Consider the following 20,973-nt stretch of genomic DNA (forward strand, 5'->3'; position numbering starts at 1 on the left):
CATCTTCGGTATCTTTCACCACCTACCTCAAATCCTCCGATGACCAGCAGTGCGTTTATGTTATACTTCCTCATCTGCTCGGCGATTCCTTTGACGTGCTTAGCCGGAAGCGTCCTGAAAAAAGAGGACAAGACGTGGACTCGGGTACATTTACAGAAAGTTAATTCGAACAGAATCGCCTTGCCGCAAACCCGCTTGTCACAGGCGCAAGATAAATGTCTGCACGGTGTAATAATTACCTTTTGGTTCCTAGCAGAGATCCTCCCTGGCCTGTCCAGCCCCCTACATCTCCCCATTTAATCTCTTTTATCTGAGACAAGGACAGAATGAAACAGGTTTAAATTACAAAATGGAGAGGACAGAACCCGAACACAAAAGCTGAGAAGCTATTAACAGCGGCATGGGCGTGCTGCGAGCCAGATCCCGCTGCTTCCAATGAAAGGAATCAGCTTCAAAATGATTGGGGATGTTAATAATAAAGTAGAGGGCAGTTAGGTTTATCTAAATGAGACTGTGATGCACAGCAGCAATACGGTTACCTTATCCTACAGGATCTGAAACCTTTAAAGCGTATAGTTTAATAAATCCTGATGTAAGGATGTTGACCTCTCTGGTCCGGGACTCTTAGGCAAATCCAGTAGTCTTGACTACAATCTATATTATTGGTGTTAGGTCCAATATCGAGCGGGCCAGAATGGAATGAATCGGTTTAGTAAACTGTTGACACGTGATAGCATTATGTCGATATTTGACACTGTGAAAATAAATAAATAAACAAACAAACACCATAGTTACACTGTGGAACTGAAATAGCTTTAATTGGGATTAGTGTATAGTGTATCGTCCATGTTTGATTCCCAGTGTTTCCACAGATTCTGGGAGAGTAAAACTGGCCGTGCTCTCTGTGTGGGAGGGATGCAATACTCTCTTTCCACCATCAATCACAGTGACACTAGCCAGCAGTGGGTGTCTCCTGAGCTTGTGCATGCAGAAGATGGCTTTTCTCAGAGTTTGTGAAAGGGCTCAACTGGTTAAGCTTCTGGATTGTTGATCAGAAGGTCAGAGGTTCAAGCTCCATATCCACCAAACAGCCTCTGATGGGCCATTAATGCTCTCTGCTTGTATCATGGCTGACCCTGTGCTCTGACCCCACCTTTTAAACTGAAGAAATGTATTTCTTGTATATGTATATATACAAGAAATGTATATATATATATATATATATATATATATATATATATATATATATATATATATATATATATATATTTGTGACAAATAAAGTCATCATCTTCTTTTAAACAGCATGAGCAGCAGTTAGAGAAGTGCTTTCACGTGTCTCTGTAATCTATCGTCATCGCCCTGCCCGGTTAGTGGACGTCTTATAATAGCAGAGATTGCATAATGGAAGATCTGGAAGAATTGTACATCATTAGCATATTTTGTCAGTAGCTGAATTAATGAGTGTATTTCTTCCATTTGCTTGCTAATAATATAATATGTAATAATAATCTTCAATAAGCAGGCGACAGGACAATTATACTCCAGAACTCGTATGATAAATTAATTTGGTGTGCAGGATTAGAAAGCAGTCCAGTCCTGAGCTTGCGGGCAGTTCGCTTGTAACCTCTGCTCTAAATTGAAACGACACAGAAAACACATGTTCAGGGCGAAGAGTGTGTGGTAATGGGGAATTGCATCAGACTAGCTAATTGACGGCGTTCAGCTGGATGAATTCATCCGTGACTGGGTCAAACCAACATTATCCACGCTTGCTGGATCAATACTGGGATCGATATTGGATGGAAAGTTGGAACTGGTAGTTAATGCGGGGGCCTCGCTTAATCTCCAAGTGCTCTTAATTCTCGTTTCGATTGGCCGTCCGCGTCCAGATTCATGGTGGATTAAGATTTTATCTACCCCATTGACAAAAGTAATTAATGCAATCACTAAATAATTACTTTGGACATGTTTATCTCTATGACCCCAACAGTTTGCAGGTTGTCACTGGTTCTCGCTGCCCCCTGTCAGCTCAGAGTGGTACTGCAGCCTACTCGATGAGCCGTATTGGTTTAAACTAATCCGATAATCCGTGTAATCTGTCTGACGCAGCAAAAGATCATGAGCGTGAGGTCAGAGGGCACGCCGCAGCAGCTTTGGCATTCATCACGCTGTGGAGCTGTGACCCCCCTGATCCTGAACCATTCGCACGGCATGCGAGTGAGACATTTCCAGGATGTTCTGTGGGACTTTGATGCCCTCTAGTTTTCATATTTTACTTGCATCGGTAGAATATTAACACTTATTACACTCTAAGGGCCACAGGATGCTTTGATGCTGATATTTGCTTTCTATGTGCTCTGTACTGTGTATTTACTGCGGGAAACAGTTATACTAAAAGCTATAGCCTTTAATGCACATAAATAGCCAGTAATAAAAATTAACCGTTGCACCAAATAGCATAGTTTTAACACTGTTTTAAAGTTTTAGCTTAAAACACACACCTCGCCTCTGTGTATGTGACATTAGCTGTAAAAACAAAACTACTCTGTAATGATGTTCAAGGAACAAATACTGCATGTTTACTGACTATACATGGGGGGTTTTTTTTTGGGAAGACTATAAATGAATCAGACATTTTATTTATAGAACTCATTTTGCTACAATGCTACCCGTCTCAATAGTAGTTTACAGTTTAGAGCCCATGTTCTGTGTATTTATTGTCCTGCGTATTTATTGTCCTGCTCTCGCTTCACACTTCTCCGAGACATTTTCATTTGCGTACTGATATGTGTTCTGGAGAAACGGCGCTCCGGTCCGATCTAGACAAATCATCTTAGAAAATGGAAAATAACAACCCATGTAGGGAATATTTTTGTGGCGTAAGATCAGTGAACTTGGTGAACAACTCACAGAAATAATCATGTTTGTAACGGCAGATATAGAGTAAGGAATCGTAGCGTATGGGATATTACGAGGACTTAAGTGACAGCACAAAATGTAATGGGAAAATGAAATGTTAAAGGTAAAGTACATCATTATATATGTTTAATATATGTGTGTTTGTGTGTGTGTTTGTGTGTGTGTACCTGTCCCTTATAGAAGCCCTCGAAGCCGTCGTTGATGGCGAACATCTTGTGTCCCTCGGTGATGCCCACTCTGACAGCAGAGCGCACGGCCGCGTTCATGCCCGCTGCCGGAGCGCCGACGTTCAACACCGCCACGTTGAAGTTGCTCTAAAGAGAAACAGGAAGAATGTAAACAGACAGAACTTATGACACTTTTGTTTAATCATTTGTGTTAATATTTCTCAGACACAGTAGCGGGCCGTGCATTTCACACCTAGGCCTTCACCAAATCCATTTCTTCTCCTCTGTCAGCCATTGTGAGTTAAAATATATGTATTTTATTTCGTTTGTGTGGTTCGCTGACTCTGACTACTCCAATTACCCAATCAAAGGATGGGAAATTGCTGACCTAATTGTATGCCTGCTAGAGTGACACCAACTCGAAATCTGATTGGTTAATGTAACAATTTCATTGCCACTTATTTTAGCCTACAGACGCCTGCACTATTGATTCTGAAGGCCTTAAGGCAGATTTCTTTCACCCTGGCAACACATGATGTCAGTCACTGGCTGAAATATGATTGGATAAATACTCTTATCATAAATATACACTACTGGAAGCAGCGCAACCAAGAGAAAAGCTATGAAATGTAGAGAATAGACAATAGAAAATAGAAAAAAATTAGGAATAATTTAATACACCTTCATGGAAAAATATATTAAATATATTAAAATGCAAGTCAGCGCATTCTGATCACTGCTGTTTAGGCCAGCAGAGAAGGCCTTGCTGGCCCTGACGGCCCACCACTGCTCAGATACCAAGATACAGCATATAATCTGTCTAAGGTATAGTATTAGCACATCAGGTCTCAGTGTGTAATATCATCAATAATATCATCAAAACACAATTTGCAGGAATACTCTGGATGTGGATGATCTGGACCTGATTGAATTTTGGGTCTAAATCTACTGAATTTCAACAAAATTAATCAACTAAATGCAGCATTAGCGTAAGCATTATGTGTGACAGATATAATCCCATGTGGCTTACTAGCTAACTTTATAAATAATACAGCAGGTCTGTGTTTTTATTGTAGTGAAGTGAATTATCTCACAACCAATAACTAAATCTATGAAATTAAAATAAAATATTTCTACACATTTTTAATGTACTAATATTATAATATATAAATATTATTTATTTATTTATTTATTTCATCTCAGTGCTCCAGGATTATAAGTATTGCTTACATTTATTTATTTATTTATTTTTATGCCAGTGCGATTTGCTTACAAATGTAAACATACAGCACTGCGATATAGTACTTTTTTACATAAAATTACATCAATGGATATTTTGTCAACATATATGACAAAAGCAAATAACTAAGTTCATAAAATTACAGTGTTTTTGGGTCTCTCCAAACTTCTAAATCTCCATAAACCCAAGAAACAAACTATAATAATGGTCCTATTGATGGCTTTGTGTTTAACTTCTAGATGCTTGTTCTACGTGGAGAGATGTGAGTCAGAGTCAGTGACTTAATGATGTAATGACTTGCAATCACTATTTATACAGGGAATGTTCTCTCTACTCAGACTTGTCTTACATACAATAGGTATTTATAGTTAATTGTGTTTAAGTTATTCCTCTGAATAACCTGAGGACATGTTTTTCTTGTGTAGAGCTTTATATACTGCAGCCTTTCAGTTCTTCCTGTTCAGTTCTATGGAAAGTGACCAACATGGATGAACAGGACATGAACAGGATCCTAATTGTGATAATCACGTTTCTCTGTATTATAACGTGAGCTGCACTCAATATTGGGATTGCATACAAAGTCTATTAACCAATTCATGCTTTGATTCAGAGAATTCTGGATTCTGATTGGTTGGAAGGTGAGAACAGCAGCTCTGACAGTTCTGTGGACCACAGGTTTATATTGTATTACTGTACTGGTTATCATTTCTATAGTAACTAATACACCGGGTCCTGTATCTCAGACGCTTCTCATAAACCTGTGTGTATGGTGAAGTCCTTCAGTATGGTGTTATGTTATTTTAAACTCTGAGTTAATAATAACTGAATTCACATGGGTGTGCTATCAGCTGATGCTTAGCAACCTCTTCACGGGAGAGAGAGAGAGAGAGAGAGAGAGGCGAGAGGAGGACAGAAAGAGATAGAGAGAAAGAAAGAGAGAGAGAGACAGAGAGAGAGAGGTGAGAGGAAGACAGAAAGAGAGAGAGAGAGAGAGAGAGAGACAGAGAGAGAGAGGTGAGAGGAGGACAGAAAGAGAGAGAGAGAGAGAGAGAGACAGAGAGACAGAGAGAGAGGCGAGAGGAAGACAGAAAGAGAGAGAGAGAGAGAGAAAGAGAGAGACAGAGAGAGAAAAGAGGGAGGGAGAGAGGCGGGAGAGAGAGGGGGGGGGGCAGAGGGGAGAGAGAGACAGAGGGGGAGATAAGTGGGAGAGAGAGAGAGAGGCGAGAGGCGAAAGGAGGACAGAGAGAGAGAGAGAGAGAGAGAGAGAGAGAGAAGAGAGAGAGAAAAGAGAGAGAAAAGAGAGAGAAAAGAGAGAGGCAAGAGGAGGACAGAGAGAGAGAGAGAGAGAGAGAGAGAGAGACAGACAGAGAGGGGGGTCAGAGGGGAGAGAGAGACAGAGGGGGAGATAGATGGGAGAGGGAGGGAGAGAGAGAGAGAGAGAGAGAGAGAGAGACAGAAAGAGAGGGGGGGCAAAGGGGAGAGAGAGACAGAGGGGGAGATAGATGGGAGAGAGAGAGAGAGAGAGAGAGAGAGGGGCAAGAGAGACACAGAGACAAGAGGGGGACAGAAAGAGAGACAGAGAGAGAGAGAGAGAGAGAGAGAGAGGCGAGAGGAGGACAGAGAGAGAGCGAGAGAGAGAGAGAGAGAGAGGGAGAGAGGTGAGAGGAGGACAGAAAGAGAGAGAAAGAGAAAAGAGAGAGAGAGATTCTGACCAAAACAATCTTCTACAATGCCGTTTGTCACCCACGGAATCTCACCTCCTCCTCCCCCTCCCCCTCTCCCTGTTTGTACAGTGCAACATGAGCCACGAGAACAAACAGAAGAAAAGAGACCTGCGGATACGATTACACCTTCCTGCTGCTGGGAAACGCAGACATGACCATTGTGTATAACGAATACGCAGCCCTTTGTTCGTGTGTAATGAATTGCAGGAAAGCTCACATGTGGAAGCTCAGATTCCGGTTTGCGGTGAGCCAGGAGCTTGTAGGTCTTCAGATTGTTCTCAAAACTCCTAAAAAACCAAACAAAAAACATTAAATGCATTTCGGGATTTAAGGAGGTAGAGATTTTCCATCATGTACCTGTTTTCCATCACTCTACCTGCCACGAAGCTTTACAGCCTCTTCAAACTTCTTCTCGTCCATGGCCTTCTGCACCTCCTGGGTCTGTTAGGACAAAGCGAGGGGTTTTTACTTACGACAGATATTCATTCTTGACTAGCGGAGATTGTGTTACAATTAAAATATAATCTGTAGCATTACATCATGTAATATGTGAACTACTCTTTATCCAGGAAGTGTGTAATATTATTTCACCTCTGCTTCAGTGTCTCCTACAGCAAAAAAGCAAAGCTGGATGTAAAATTCAGTGTCACTGCACGTGCTCATAATGCTAAAAATGACGTTTTTTTCCCCCTAGCTGAGGCAAGAGGCCTCAAGAAGAAAGAGCAAGCGTCCAAGTTAGAGAGTTATGCCTGAATTAAAAATCCCATTAATCAAATAAATGCAGCATTAGCGTAAGCATTATTTGTTACAAATATTATCCCAGGTGGCTTACTAGCTAACTTTATAAATAATACAGAAGGTCTGTGTTTTCATTGTAGTGAAGTGAGGCAGGCTTTTATCTTCAACAGTACATACCAGTAGATTAGATTAAATTAAATTAAATTAAATTAAATTATAAAATATAATATATTAAAACTTTTTTAATGTTATATAAGGTTTTATTTATTTATTTATTCATTCATTCATTCATTCATTCATTCATTCATTAAGTTAATATAAGTATTTCTTGCAACTGTTTATTTATTTATTCATTCATTAAGCAATCTCAATGCTCCAGTAATATAAGTATTTCTATACGGGTTCTTATTTATTTATTTATTTATTTATTTATTTATTTATTTATTTATTTATTCATTCATTTATTTATTCATTCATTCAATAAGCAATCTCAACGCTCCAGTAATATAAGTATTTCTTGCAACTGTTTATTTATTTAATTATTTATTTAATTATTTATTCATTAAGCAATCTCAATGCTCCAGTAATATAAGTGTAAGTGCAACTATTTATTTATTTAATTATTTTTACGTCAGTGTGATTTGCTTACAAATGTTAACATACAGCACTGCAGTATAGTATATTTCTTCATAAAAGTACAACACTGGACATTTTGTGACTATATGACAAAAGCACATAACTAAGCTAATAAATAAAGATGTAGTTGCGTTCATCCTGTTGCTAAAATCTTTAACCATCTAAAAGCTTCACCAGGTGATTATGTGGACATTTGATCCCTTTTGGCGATTTCTAGAAACGGTTTAATATCTAACACACACACACACACACACACACACACAAACACTCTTCTAAGGCTTGGCCTGCATCTTAGTACGCACCATCTGCACACACTCCATGAGAGGCAGCCTCACAGCCTGGTTTCCACACAGTGAGACGACGCAGGCCGCTGTGTTAGCCGTGGTCTCCAGCAGAGCCAATACGGCCTCCACGCCCATACGACTGGCCTAAACAAAACAGACACACACACACACACACACACAGACATTTAAATAAAATGCCCTTGTACAATATCCACATGGCCTTTCCTGCTGCTATTTTCTTCTTATATAGTTCTGCCTGTAACATGGTCCTACATTTGATCTGAGTGTTCCAACAATCTTCTTGATACTTTCCAAACATCTTACAGTGTAACCATGACAACGGTCCATGACAAGCTAAATCTGTATTCATGTTACCGTTAACAGACTGAGAAATTATAAAACTGTTTACGGAAACGTTTTAAGTTTTAAATTTTTATATTTTTATATCATGAATGAAGCATTAAAATATAAACGAGTAGCTATGATTACCACATAAGTCTTCTATTTATAACACAATATACTAGGGACAGAGCAAATATCTAAATAAATATATAGATATCTCTCTATAAGTCTAGAAAGACGTTCTTATTATCATATTCCATTTCTTTTAATTTAATCATAAGAAATAATAGATGCATGACTATGAGCAAGATATTTTCAGTAACAAATATAAATATTATAATAGAAGTAATTGACAAGTAATACATGTTTAATTAATGATTATTAATAAAACATTAATTAATGATTATTTTACTTCAAAACTAAAATATTTAGTAGAAAATAAATTTTCACATCGCATCAGCTACCTGTTGCTGTAAACCTCTTACACAAGATTATATCTCTTTCAAAAATATGATTATCAAACCCACCTATCTAGATATATATTTAATCATTTCAAGCTTGAAATAATTTGTTATTGACAAAATATATTTGAGAAATTATTATTAAACTACATTATTATTATTATTATTATTATTATTATTATTATTATTATTATTATTATTATTATTAAAATACTGCTACTATAATAACTATAATAATATCTAAAATAATTCAAGCTTTTTTATTTTGCCAAAATCTAATATTAATAATTAATGTTGTTGAAGATATTTAAATATGTATGATATAAAAATAAAATATATAATTTTATGTAAGAGGTTTTAAGTAACAGGTGGCTGATGGGGTGAAAAAATATATTTTGTAGTTTCAGGTTAAATAATTTCAATGTAATATAACATAATAAACAATAATTTTATATTTTAGCTAATAAATAATCAAACCAAAAATGATTAACTGTTAAGTAATTGGTCCATTATAATATCATCAACTTATGATTTGAAATTATGAATAAATAAGCTGCAAAAAATGGTTAGCTAAAAAAAATATCTTGATTGTAGTCAGTTATATATTATCTTTTGCAAAAAAAATAACCAATAATATATCAAAATAATCTGCGTATATTTATTTTTATAATATGCCTATACGATATTTAATTTTGCTAAAATGTAATATTTCTTCTGTGCAATTAACCCTGTTATAAAATGATAAAATGATCAGAGATACATCTAAAGACCTACCTCTTCCTGATGTACTTAAAGTAGTACTTAAAAATATGAATCAATAAAAAAAATCCTGTCTGTGTTTTGTTCTTTCATTATCAGGATGATTGGCTGGGATCTCAAAGCTGTGAATGTAAATGTTATGTGCGCTAGGTCAATGCATCACTATTTAGCCTCATCGGTCAGCCCCATTCTCTCCTCCTCATGATGGAGAGATAAACCACATGTCCGTACAAATCCGTTAATGTGCTTAGACTAAAAGAGGCAACTCTTCCGGGTGTGTATGAGCGGAGATCACAGCCTCTCTCCATCTCTCACCAGGATTCTGTCGAAGGCTGACGGTGTTCCTCCTCTCTGGACGTGACCCAGGATGGTTACACGGGTATCGAAGCCTAGCTGGCGGACCACTAGCTGTAGAGGAGAATTAAAGAACAAAAAAAAAAACACATTAAACAGATTTCCCGGTAACGAATGCCTGAAGTAAAGAAAACAAACAGAATTTCTGAAAGCGACGGGAAATACAATAAAATCTGCAACCGAGGGAACAGCATGCCTTATGGTATAATGCTTTAATTAAAGGAAAACATTCGAGCAGTCAACTAGGGGACTAAGGACTAGGCAGGAATGAAAGAGAGTTTAAGAGATTGTGGCATGCATTAGCAGACATTCACCAAAGAGCTGCCATGCATGTGCAAGTCATTAAGGAATGAACAGCGAACAAAGCATGTTGACTATTACCGAGCGCATGCAGCGAGCACAAGCTCAACTCCTGCAAGACCTGTTTAACTGGGACCCTGGCCCGCTATGACCTTATTGTCCTGTTATTCCTGCTACGTCTCATCTCTTACGCCGGACGCTAAAATGATCCAAATCTTAATATACACACTTATACGGTAATCTATCATGAATTAAATTCAATTTCTAATGTAATCAATAAAATCCGACGCACACTTAAAGTGCTTTTAAAGGCATTTTGGGAAATATCTCATGTGGAAGAAGGTTTTATGCGTCAGAACAACCGGAATATTTCATCAGTTGTTCACACTTCCTGTTTTTTCCACACAGTTGAAATCCATCCTTTTTGTCTGAACCTCCTTTAAAACGAATACTTTTCATATGAAGGAGAGGAGAGGAGGAGGAGGAGGAGGATTGACGCTGGCTAATAATTTATAATAATAATAATAATAATAATAATAATAATAATAATAATAATTTCAGCTGAACGCTATAATTAACTTAGTACATCAGACCTACACTTGCAAAAAGAAAGAAAAATATAATAGTTCAAGCTTGAATTGAGTAAAAAAAAATAAATGTCTAGAAACATTTTATATTTTGTGTATTATACTATATATAATATTTTCGATACATGATACCTATCAAGATCACTTCTGAGATAAAACGCTGTCAAAGGATGTGGCTACTGTGGCTTTTTTATTTAAAATAAAAACATCCTCTTATTGCTATGCACCACAACTACACTATAACTGGACGAACTGATCTGTCTATAAAAGCTGCATCTTCTACTTGCGCTCTGGTATTACGTGATGGACGATTAGGGATGAGAGGAGAGCGTATGACTTGCTGGTTAGCAGAATAAGCTTACTACTGCTATCTTACCACACAGATTCCTAAAAAGGGTCACAAAGCCACACAGTGAAGCCACACAGAGATGTCGGAGAGGTCAAAGTTCAGGTCGATGCAGGAGTCGTGCTGCCAACAAGCCTGATGTACTTACATCTTTCACACGATCTGTGGTTATAGGCTTGTTGCTACGATCAATGGCGCCCTCGGCTACTATAATGATATTCAGCCTTTTTCTTCCTGCCCGATTCTATGAGGTGACGAAAGACACGTTACAGGAAAACGGAAAAAAACGGAGCGCCGAGGGGGTCCCAAAGCTGGAGACTGTATGGTAGAAGCAGTTCAGTTTGCTTATTTTATTTTGTAATTGTTTCGTTTTGGACCAAACGTGGTGAATTTTAGTTCCTGAAGCTGCTTCCTTTCAGGTCTCCATGCGTTTGGTCTGCCCTGGGTGCATGATCCAGTACTCACATCCTTCACCAAACTAGATGTAATTGCTTTCCCATGTCTGTCAATGGCTCCCTCTGCCACTATGATAATGTTCAACCTCGAACCTCTGGATCGAGTCTGGGGTCATGAGCACATTTCAGAATTAACAAGGACACAAAACAACTGAGAGAGGCAACGTCAGCGGGAATCGCTTCCAGAGAAATTACCCTGAAACAGAGCTGCATGATAAAAAATAAATAAAAACAGATCGCAATTACTTTGCTGAACATTTACATTACAGTTATATAGCCAATTTAGGGATGGATCAGATTACAGTGGACAGTTTAAAGGAGCAGTTTGTAATTCTGGAGCCCTCTGCAGCCTAGAGCATGAACTGCAACTAGAATTAGTTTTTACCATAGTAATATCCTATAACTCTACTATAAATACATTATTATATATTTATTACATGAATAAAAACATTTATAAACATTACAATGCTTTATAAAACATTACAGCTTATAATATATAAATGATAAACACATTTAAGACCAAAATAACGATATAATTAATGAATCAGTATGTTTATAACAGTATGATATCATGGCTATGACCGGTCTCTCCCACCTTGTGTTTCGTTTCGACTGGGTATGCTAATACAATTCCTTTTGTCTGCAGTCTGGGTGTAGATTGTAAAATACCTGAGACTGGAAGACTATCAGGGAGAGCTGTGATTGGTCAGACAGGTTACCATAGAAATGAAGTGCGTAGGATAGAATAAGTGTGTATGTTTTGTATTATGGTGTCTGTTATATCTCTCTGTCTGTCTGTCTACCTTCTTATCTATCTATCTCTCTGTCTGTCTGCTTATCTGTCCATCTGTCTATCTATCTATCTATCTATCTATCTATCTATCTATCTATCTATCTATCGATCTATCGATCTGTCTGTCTGTCTGTCTGTCTGTCTGTCTGTCTGTCTGTCTGTCTGTCTGTCTGTCTGTCTGTCTGTCTATCTGTCCATCTGTCCATCTGTCTATCTATCTATCTATCTATCTATCTATCTATCTATCTATCTATCTATCTATCTATCTCTCTGTCTGTCTGCTTATCTGTCCATCTATCTATCTATCTATCTATCTATCTATCTATCTATCTATCTATCTATCTATCTATCTATCTATCTGTCTGTCTGTCTGTCTGCTTATCTGTCCATCTGTCCATCCATCTATCTATCTATCTATCTATCTATCTATCTATCTATCTATCTATCTATCTATCTATCTATCTATCTATCTATCTGTCTGTCTGTCTGTCTGTCTGCTTATCTGTCCATCTGTCTATCTATCTATCTATCTATCTATCTATCTATCTATCTATCTATCTATCTCTCTGTCTGTCTGCTTGTCTATCTATCTATCTATCTATCTGTCTGTCTGTCTGTCTGTCTGTCTGTCTGTCTGTCTAACTGTCTGTCTAACTGTCTGTCTGTCCGTCTGACTGTCTGTTTATCTATCTATCTGTCTGCCTCTGTCTATCTAACTGTCTGTCTGTCTGTCTGTCTATCTATCTATCTATCTATCTATCTATCTATCTATCTATCTATCTATCTATCTATCTATCTCTCTGTCTGTCTGCTTGTCTATCTATCTATCTATCTATCTATCTATCTATCTATCTATCTATCTATCTATCTGTCTGTCTGTCTGCTTATCTGTCCATCTATCTATCTATCTATCTATCTATCTATCTATCTATCTATCTATCTATCTATCTATCTATATATCTGTCTATCTATCTCTCTGTCTGTCTGCTTGTCTATCTATCTATCTATCTATCTATCTATCTATCTATCTATCTATCTGTCTGTCTGTCTGTCTGTCTGTCTATCTATCTATCTGTCTGTCTGTCTGTCTGTCTGTCTGTCTGTCTGTCTGTCTGTCTGTCTATCTATCTCTGTCTGTCTGTCTGTTTCTCTATATAACTGTCTGTCTGCCTGTCTGTCTATCTAACTGTCTGTCTGCCTGTCTGTCTATCTAACTGTCTGTCTGTCCGTCTGACTGTCTGTTTATCTATCTATCTATCTATCTATCTATCTATCTATCTATCTATCTATCTATCTGTCTGCCTGTCTGTCTATCTAACTGTCTGTCTGTCTGTCCGTCTGTCTGACTATCTATCTATCTATCTATCTATCTATCTATCTATCTATCTATCTATCTATCTATCTATCTATCTATCTGTCTGTCTGTCTGTCTGTCTGTCTATCCATCTGTCTGTCTGTCTGTCTGTCCGTCTGTCTGTCTGTCTGTCTGCCTGTCTGTCTATCTAACTGTCTGTCTGTCTGTCTGTCTGTCTGTCTGTCTGTCTGTCTGTCTGTCTGTCCGTCCGTCTATCTATCTATCTATCTATCTATCTATCTATCTATCTATCTATCTATCTATCTGTCTGTCTAACTGTCTGTCTGCCTGTCTGTCTATCTAACTGTCTGTCTGCCTGTCTGTCTATCTAACTGTCTGTCTGTCCGTCTGTCTGTCCGTCTATCTATCTATCTATCTATCTATCTATCTATCTATCTATCTATCTATCTATCTATCTATCTGTCTGTTTGTCTATCTAACTGTCTGTCTATCTAACTGTCTATCTAACTGTCCGTCTGTCTGTCTGTCTGTCTGTCTGTCTATCTATCTAACTGTCCGTCTGTCTGTCTATCTATCTAACTGTCTGTCTGCCTGTCTGTCTATCTAACTGTCTGTCTGTCTATCTAACTGTCTGTCTGTCTGTCTGTCTATCTATCTATCTATCTATCTATCTATCTATCTATCTATCTATCTATCTCTCTGTCTGTCTGCTTGTCTATCTATCTATCTATCTATCTGTCTGCCTGTCTGTCTGCCTGTCTGTCTGTCTGTCTAACTGTCTAACTGTCTGTCTGTCCGTCTGACTGTCTGTTTATCTATCTATCTGTCTGCCTGTCTGTCTGTCTGTCTAACTGTCTGTCTGTCCGTCTGACTGTCTGTTTATCTATCTATCTATCTATCTATCTATCTATCTATCTATCTATCTATCTATCTATCTCTCTGTCTGTCTGCTTGTCTATCTATCTATCTATCTATCTATCTATCTATCTATCTATCTATCTATCTATCTATCTATCTATCTGTCTGTCTGTCTGTCTGTCTGCTTATCTGTCCATCTGTCTATCTATCTATCTATCTATCTATCTATCTATCTATCTATCTATCTATCTATCTATCTATCTATCTATCTGTCTATCTATCTCTCTGTCTGTCTGCTTGTCTATCTATCTATCTATCTATCTATCTATCTATCTATCTATCTATCTATCTATCTATCTATCTGTCTGTCTGTCTGTCTGTCTGTCTGTCTGTTTATCTATCTATCTGTCTGCCTCTGTCTATCTATCTATCTGTCTGCCTCTGTCTATCTAACTGTCTGTCTGTCTGTCTGTCTATCTATCTATCTATCTATCTATCTGTCTGCCTCTGTCTATCTAACTGTCTGTCTGCCTGTCTGTCTATCTAACTGTCTGTCTGTCCGTCTGACTGTCTGTTTATCTATCTATCTATCTATCTATCTATCTATCTATCTATCTATCTATCTATCTATCTATCTGTCTGCCTGTCTGTCTATCTAACTGTCTGTCTGTCTGTCCGTCTGTCTGACTATCTATCTATCTATCTGTCTGTCTGTCTGTCTGTCTATCCATCTGTCCGTCTGTCCGTCTGTCTGTCCGTCCGTCTATCTATCTATCTATCTATCTATCTATCTATCTATCTATCTATCTATCTATCTATCTGTCTGTCTGTCTAACTGTCTGTCTGCCTGTCTGTCTATCTAACTGTCTGTCTGCCTGTCTGTCTATCTAACTGTCTGTCTGCCTGTCTGTCTATCTAACTGTCTGTCTGTCCGTCTGTCTGTCCGTCTATCTATCTATCTATCTATCTATCTATCTATCTATCTATCTATCTATCTATCTATCTATCTGTCTGTTTGTCTATCTAACTGTCTGTCTATCTAACTGTCTATCTAACTGTCCGTCTGTCTGTCTGTCTGTCTATCTATCTAACTGTCTGTCTGCCTGTCTGTCTATCTAACTGTCTGTCTGCCTGTCTGTCTATCTAACTGTCTGTCTGTCTATCTAACTGTCTGTCTATCTATCTATCTATCTATCTATCTATCTATCTATCTATCTATCTATCTATCTATCTATCTATCTATCTATCTATCTATCTATCTATCTATCTGTCTGTGTTTGTAAGTTTGTCTGTCTACCAATGTATCTACTAAAAAAATCTACAACAATAAACTAAAGCCTATAAAATATATAAAAACATCTGTAGGTGAGGAAGAGCTCGAGTTTGTTTTACCGCAGAGAGTTTCTCACACATCTTCTCCTCCCAGCCGTCTTCCGGAGGCATCTCGGGAATCAGAACCCAGTCTGCACCGCAGGCCAGTGCGCTCACCAGCGCCAGGTAGCTGCAGAGAAATAATCGATTAACATCATACACTTTACAGTAAAGATTATAAAGAGGGACTCTCAGTATCTGAACATCAACATGAATGTGTCATTTTAGCTGTCAGTGATCTGAGCACAGAAAGAGGCTGATTAGATTTTAAAAGATGACTGGATCGTCTTACCCACAGTGTCGACCCATCACCTCCAACACAAACGTCCTCTGGTGGCTGAAAATCACATACAGTAATGCCAGTTAGTTCAAAACTAGTGTATAGCCAATGGTTTTAAATTAAAGATAATTAATAAATAATAATTAATTAATTAGAATAATTATTTACTTCTTTTTCATCTTGGTTCTTGTATTCTGCTGGTTGTAATTTTAATTCTTAATATCAGTGAAACTGAAATTATTTTACCCAATAACATGTGATTATTAAGATGTAATTGTTTTTAGCTGGTTTATTAATTATTATTATTATTATTATTATTATTATTATTATTATTATTATTATTATTATTATTATTATTAATATTCACTGTAACTTGATACATAATGGAAAATAAAAAACACTTAATTATAACACTAATCATATTTTTAATATGATAAGAAGAAAGAAATACAAATAAAATAAAAAATGATTGTATAATACTTTTATATTATTATTATTATTATTATTATTATTATTATTAGCGCATGGACCACAAAAAGCACTTAGCTGCATCTAAAGTGATTAACTGATCAGCTAAAATATTAATTAATGTAATATTAATGGTTTATTTAATTTAAGTTAAAATAGGTGTTAATTAAGTTAAAAAAAATGAATAATAAAAATAAAAAAATTGAAAAATATTATGAAATATTATAAAATAATATTTATAATATGAATAATATAATAAAAATTTATATCTAAATCCCTGTACCTAAACAAATATTGTAAATATTTTAATACTGCTAATAACTGTTATTTCATTAATACTAATGCTTTATAATGCTAATAACTCTTATAATGGAGAATTTTTATTATTTATCTGTACACAGCATGTACTTTACAAGCTGTAATTTGTCAGCTCTAACCTCTGAGCAGTGGTCATGATGGCGTCCACCACTTCGATGATTCTGTGGAGAGCCGAGTCTGTGCCGATGGTCATGTCTGTGCCGCAGAAGTCGTTGTCGATGGAGCCCACCATTCCTACGATGTGCAGGGCTGAATATTTCTGTACAGCCTCGTCATCGATCAGACCTGACCGGGACATGACAGAATTTACTCAAACAGCACAGAAATGTTCGTCTCTTTCTCTCTCGATCATGGGGAGCATCGGATCATCAGAGGGAATAAACTGTGGATGCCAGATAAGCTTTGGGAAGTGATAAGTGCATTATTTCATGTTAGTCTTATTCTAAGAGCCTTATCATTAGGCTGTAGGGGGTGTGGCTTAAAATCTGCATAATACAGTCATGTTTTTAACATTTACTCTTAAACTTCAGCATCTGCCCTTAGACTTCCATTACAAGGACATTTGAAGTAAACAGGTTTGCTGTCCTTTTCTCAGTGGAGGTAAATGTGTTCAAATTAAACACACATACATGAAAAGGTCCACAGAGGATATGAGGAGATGAGTATAGAGTACTCCTTCAATTCTATTACAATTCTGTTACCCTTAATGTTACACCTAGTACTACTGTATTACTATTACAACTTTATCATGAAGTACTGTAGGCTGATTATTCAGAACACACACGCACACACACACACATACACACACACAGTGCTGAGAGATCAGTATGGCTCTAATCCAATGCCCAGATATTCAGCCTTATCTTCTAACTCTGAAAATAAACACACGCACACACACACACCCAGTTTAAAAATAAAAATTTATCATTTTTGTGAGGACTGGGGAACGTGAGGACATTTGACACTAAGTCTGCATTATGAGGACTACTATGTCCATTGGACCATTGCATTATGACATTGCGAGGACATCGGACATCGACATATTGTGTCAACTTCTGACGCTGACCGATCACCATGAGGACATCTTATGCTGACATATTTTGCTCATTGTGAAGACATTTGACATTGCCATGTCATTATAAGGACATTATGAGGACATTTGACACTAATATGTCATTATAAGGACATTTGACACTGATATGTCATTATAAGGACATTTGACACTAACGTCATTATAAGGACATTTGACACTAACATGTCATTATAAGGACATTTGACACTAACATGTCATTATAAGGACATTTGACAGTGATATGTCATTATGAGGACATTGGACACTGATATGTCATTATGAGGACATTGGACACTGATATGTCATTATGAGGACATTTGACACTGATAGGTCATTATGAGGACATTTGACACTAATAGGTCATTATGAGGACATTTGACACTAATAGGTCATTATGAGGACATTTGACACTAACATGTCATTATGAGGACATTTGACAGTGATATGTCATTATGAGGACATTGGACACTGATAGGTCATTATGAGGACATTGGACACTGATAGGTCATTATGAGGACATTTGACACTGATAGGTCATTATGAGGACATTTGACAGTGATATGTCATGATGAGGACATCTGACACTAATATGTCGTTATAAGGACATCTGATATTGATATGTCATTGTAAGGACATTTGACACTAACATGTCATTATAAGGACATTTGTTACTGATAGGTCATTATAAGAACATTTGACATTGATATGTCATTATGAGGACATTTGACAGTCATTTTGATTGACACTGATATGTCATTGTGTGAACATCTGACCCTGACATGTCATTGTGAGGACATTATTCACACACACACACACACACAGTGCACTGCATACCCTGCTGCACGAGCTCAGCCAGCAGGTCGCTCCACTCCTCCCTGAAGAGGTTGGCGCCTGTCAGACTGCCGTCTCCACCGATGACACACAGGTTAGTGATGCCATGCTGCACCAGGTTATGAGCCGCCTTCAGACGTCCTTCACGTGTCCTGAACTCTTTACACCGCGCACTTCCGATCACAGTGCCTCCCTGATGATGATGTGGAAGAAAACATTTCGATTCAAATGACACGTGAAAATGAAGAATACAAAGAAATAAACTACGACAAAGGGCTACACAATAACAACAAAAAATATAAGCACAACAAAAAACATTCTATAGGCTACCATAGACACCACTGGAAATATTAGAAGAAGAAAATTGTTGTTAATGTAATAATTATTAAATGTGTTCCATGATGTATTTAAGCCCATTAAATAATAATAATAATAATAATAATAATAATAATAATAATAATAATAATAATAATAATAATAATAATAATAATAATAATAATAATAAAAACAATAATAGGTTATTTGTTAAATGTGAGGAAGGCAAAAATGTTCCAGATTAAATTTGTGTGTGGTCTGTCTATTATTGATCCTCTTTCCATTATTCATTTCATTTTTACTGTAATTTGATTTTATTTATATAATGTTTGTGTGTATGTCTGGCTGCTATGTGTTAAAGCTGTGTGAGCGGTGATGCTGCTTATCTAGGCCAGGACGCTCTTATAAGGGAGATGTTTTCATCTCAGTGTGTTTTTCCTGGTGAAATGAAGGTTCAATAAAAAAGAAAATAAATAAAAAATAAAAATTACACATATCAACAGCTAGTTAAGATTTCCTATAATAACCTCTATATGTAGGGTAAAGTTCTCCAAAGATGTTAAAGTTTCCCATTTAAGCGGTGTAGATCTGACCGCTAATGTATACACAGAAATGAAATATGCTTATTGGAAAGGTTTTGCTGTGTTTATGTTTGTGTGTTTATGTTTGTGTGTGTGTGTGTGTGCATGTCTGAGCCTTATCACAACACCCACCACTTGCAGCATGCTGGAAACACTCTCCCAAGTAGCCTCTTTTATGTTATCACCTCCGTCAACCATACCCTGATATCCCTGTAGAACGAACACACACACACACACAGCAAAATTAGCCTTTCATGTCCCATATCCTTTCATGTCCTTTTTACTGTAATTCAATCATCAGTTCGATTATAGTTTGCTACAATTGCAATCTGAATGTCATTAAGTCCTTTATACACATCAGACATTTAATAAAAAAGTGTGTGTGTGTGTGTCTGTGTGGAGAGAAGCATTTGAGTGCTGTACATGCGTGATTGAACCATTATGCTGCTTTATAAATATACCACACACACACACACACACACACACACACACACACACACACTCTCTCTCTCTTCCCTGGGTCAGCAATGATTAGCAGCACACAATCCATTATAGGGAAACTAGGATGGCACAGTTTCAGCAGAAGACATGGTTTATTTCTTTGGAACAAAAGTAATGGCACCATTAACATCATTAAAGAACATGTACACAATCAATATTACGGAAACATATATAAAGACCAGGGTATTTACACTTCTAAAGACATTTTAAGAGCCTATACATAAAATTGGTTCTTTCAGGGCTGACAGGAAAACACTTGGGGGAAGAATATGTAGAAACCCTTCAAATGAAATGTTACCCAATGTACTGTATTACAAAAAAATGTGTGGCAAATTCTGCAATACATTAAACCATAAGCGTTAGTGTCGAGTTGCACAATCACAAGCACGTGCTGTGACTCGAGTGTCCTCGCATCGCCTCTTATATTCATTCCTCTCGATTACGTGACATGCATGTGGACAAACCTGACATACCTCATGAATGAAGTAGACTTTGGCGCCCACGTAGATTCCCATTCGCACCACAGCCCTTACGGCTGCGTTCATACCTGTAACACACACACACACACACACACAATGTCAGATATTTTACCCAAACTCACTGACAGATAGAAGATGATCACAGGTCCACTGGACATACATCAAAGCTGGACAGTTTTGGACAGAAGAGCAGAAAGTCTACATCTGATTTAAGTAATTGTAAGTGTAGGTGTTACATTAATTGCACAAATTAATGAGGCCAATAGATCATATGGCCATGAGGTCATGAACGTAGTCATTGTCATTCATTTTTAAATTAATAATTAATAATAATAATAGTAATAATTATAATAATAATAATAATAATATACAAATATAATAAAAACATAATATAATATATTATTAAGATTAATAATAATTAATATGTAATATATAATAAACAATATAATAATAATAATAATAATAATAATAATAAT

At 36.9% G+C, this 20,973-nt stretch overlaps 1 protein-coding gene across 5 annotated transcripts in view; it reads right to left on the bottom strand.

Annotated features, from left to right (window-relative positions):
• The window catches only part of pfkpa (phosphofructokinase, platelet a), a 41,974-nt gene that overhangs the window by 12,932 nt on the left and 8,069 nt on the right, over positions 1-20,973 (bottom strand). For 3 of the 5 annotated variants that reach the window (XM_058392711.1, XM_058392677.1, XM_058392686.1), the window contains exons 2-15: positions 20,492-20,565; positions 19,650-19,727; positions 18,625-18,814; positions 16,838-17,003; positions 15,945-15,989; positions 15,674-15,782; positions 11,009-11,104; positions 9,589-9,681; positions 7,730-7,855; positions 6,430-6,494; positions 6,271-6,340; positions 3,090-3,236; positions 240-310; positions 27-114 (exon numbers count right to left, since the gene is read on the bottom strand). In XM_058392711.1, the coding sequence (XP_058248694.1) occupies positions 27-114; positions 240-310; positions 3,090-3,236; positions 6,271-6,340; positions 6,430-6,494; positions 7,730-7,855; positions 9,589-9,681; positions 11,009-11,104; positions 15,674-15,782; positions 15,945-15,989; positions 16,838-17,003; positions 18,625-18,814; positions 19,650-19,727; positions 20,492-20,565 (1,418 nt within the window). Of the gene's footprint in view, positions 1-26; positions 115-239; positions 311-3,089; positions 3,237-6,270; positions 6,341-6,429; positions 6,495-7,729; positions 7,856-9,588; positions 9,682-11,008; positions 11,105-11,325; positions 11,422-15,673; positions 15,783-15,944; positions 15,990-16,837; positions 17,004-18,624; positions 18,815-19,649; positions 19,728-20,491; positions 20,566-20,973 lie in introns of all 5 variants that reach the window. The other 2 variants (XM_058392702.1, XM_058392694.1) reach the window with 1 other exon arrangement.

The sequence above is a fragment of the Hemibagrus wyckioides genome, linkage group LG01 (assembly GCF_019097595.1).
Source record: "Hemibagrus wyckioides isolate EC202008001 linkage group LG01, SWU_Hwy_1.0, whole genome shotgun sequence".
NCBI lineage: Eukaryota > Metazoa > Chordata > Actinopteri > Siluriformes > Bagridae > Hemibagrus > Hemibagrus wyckioides.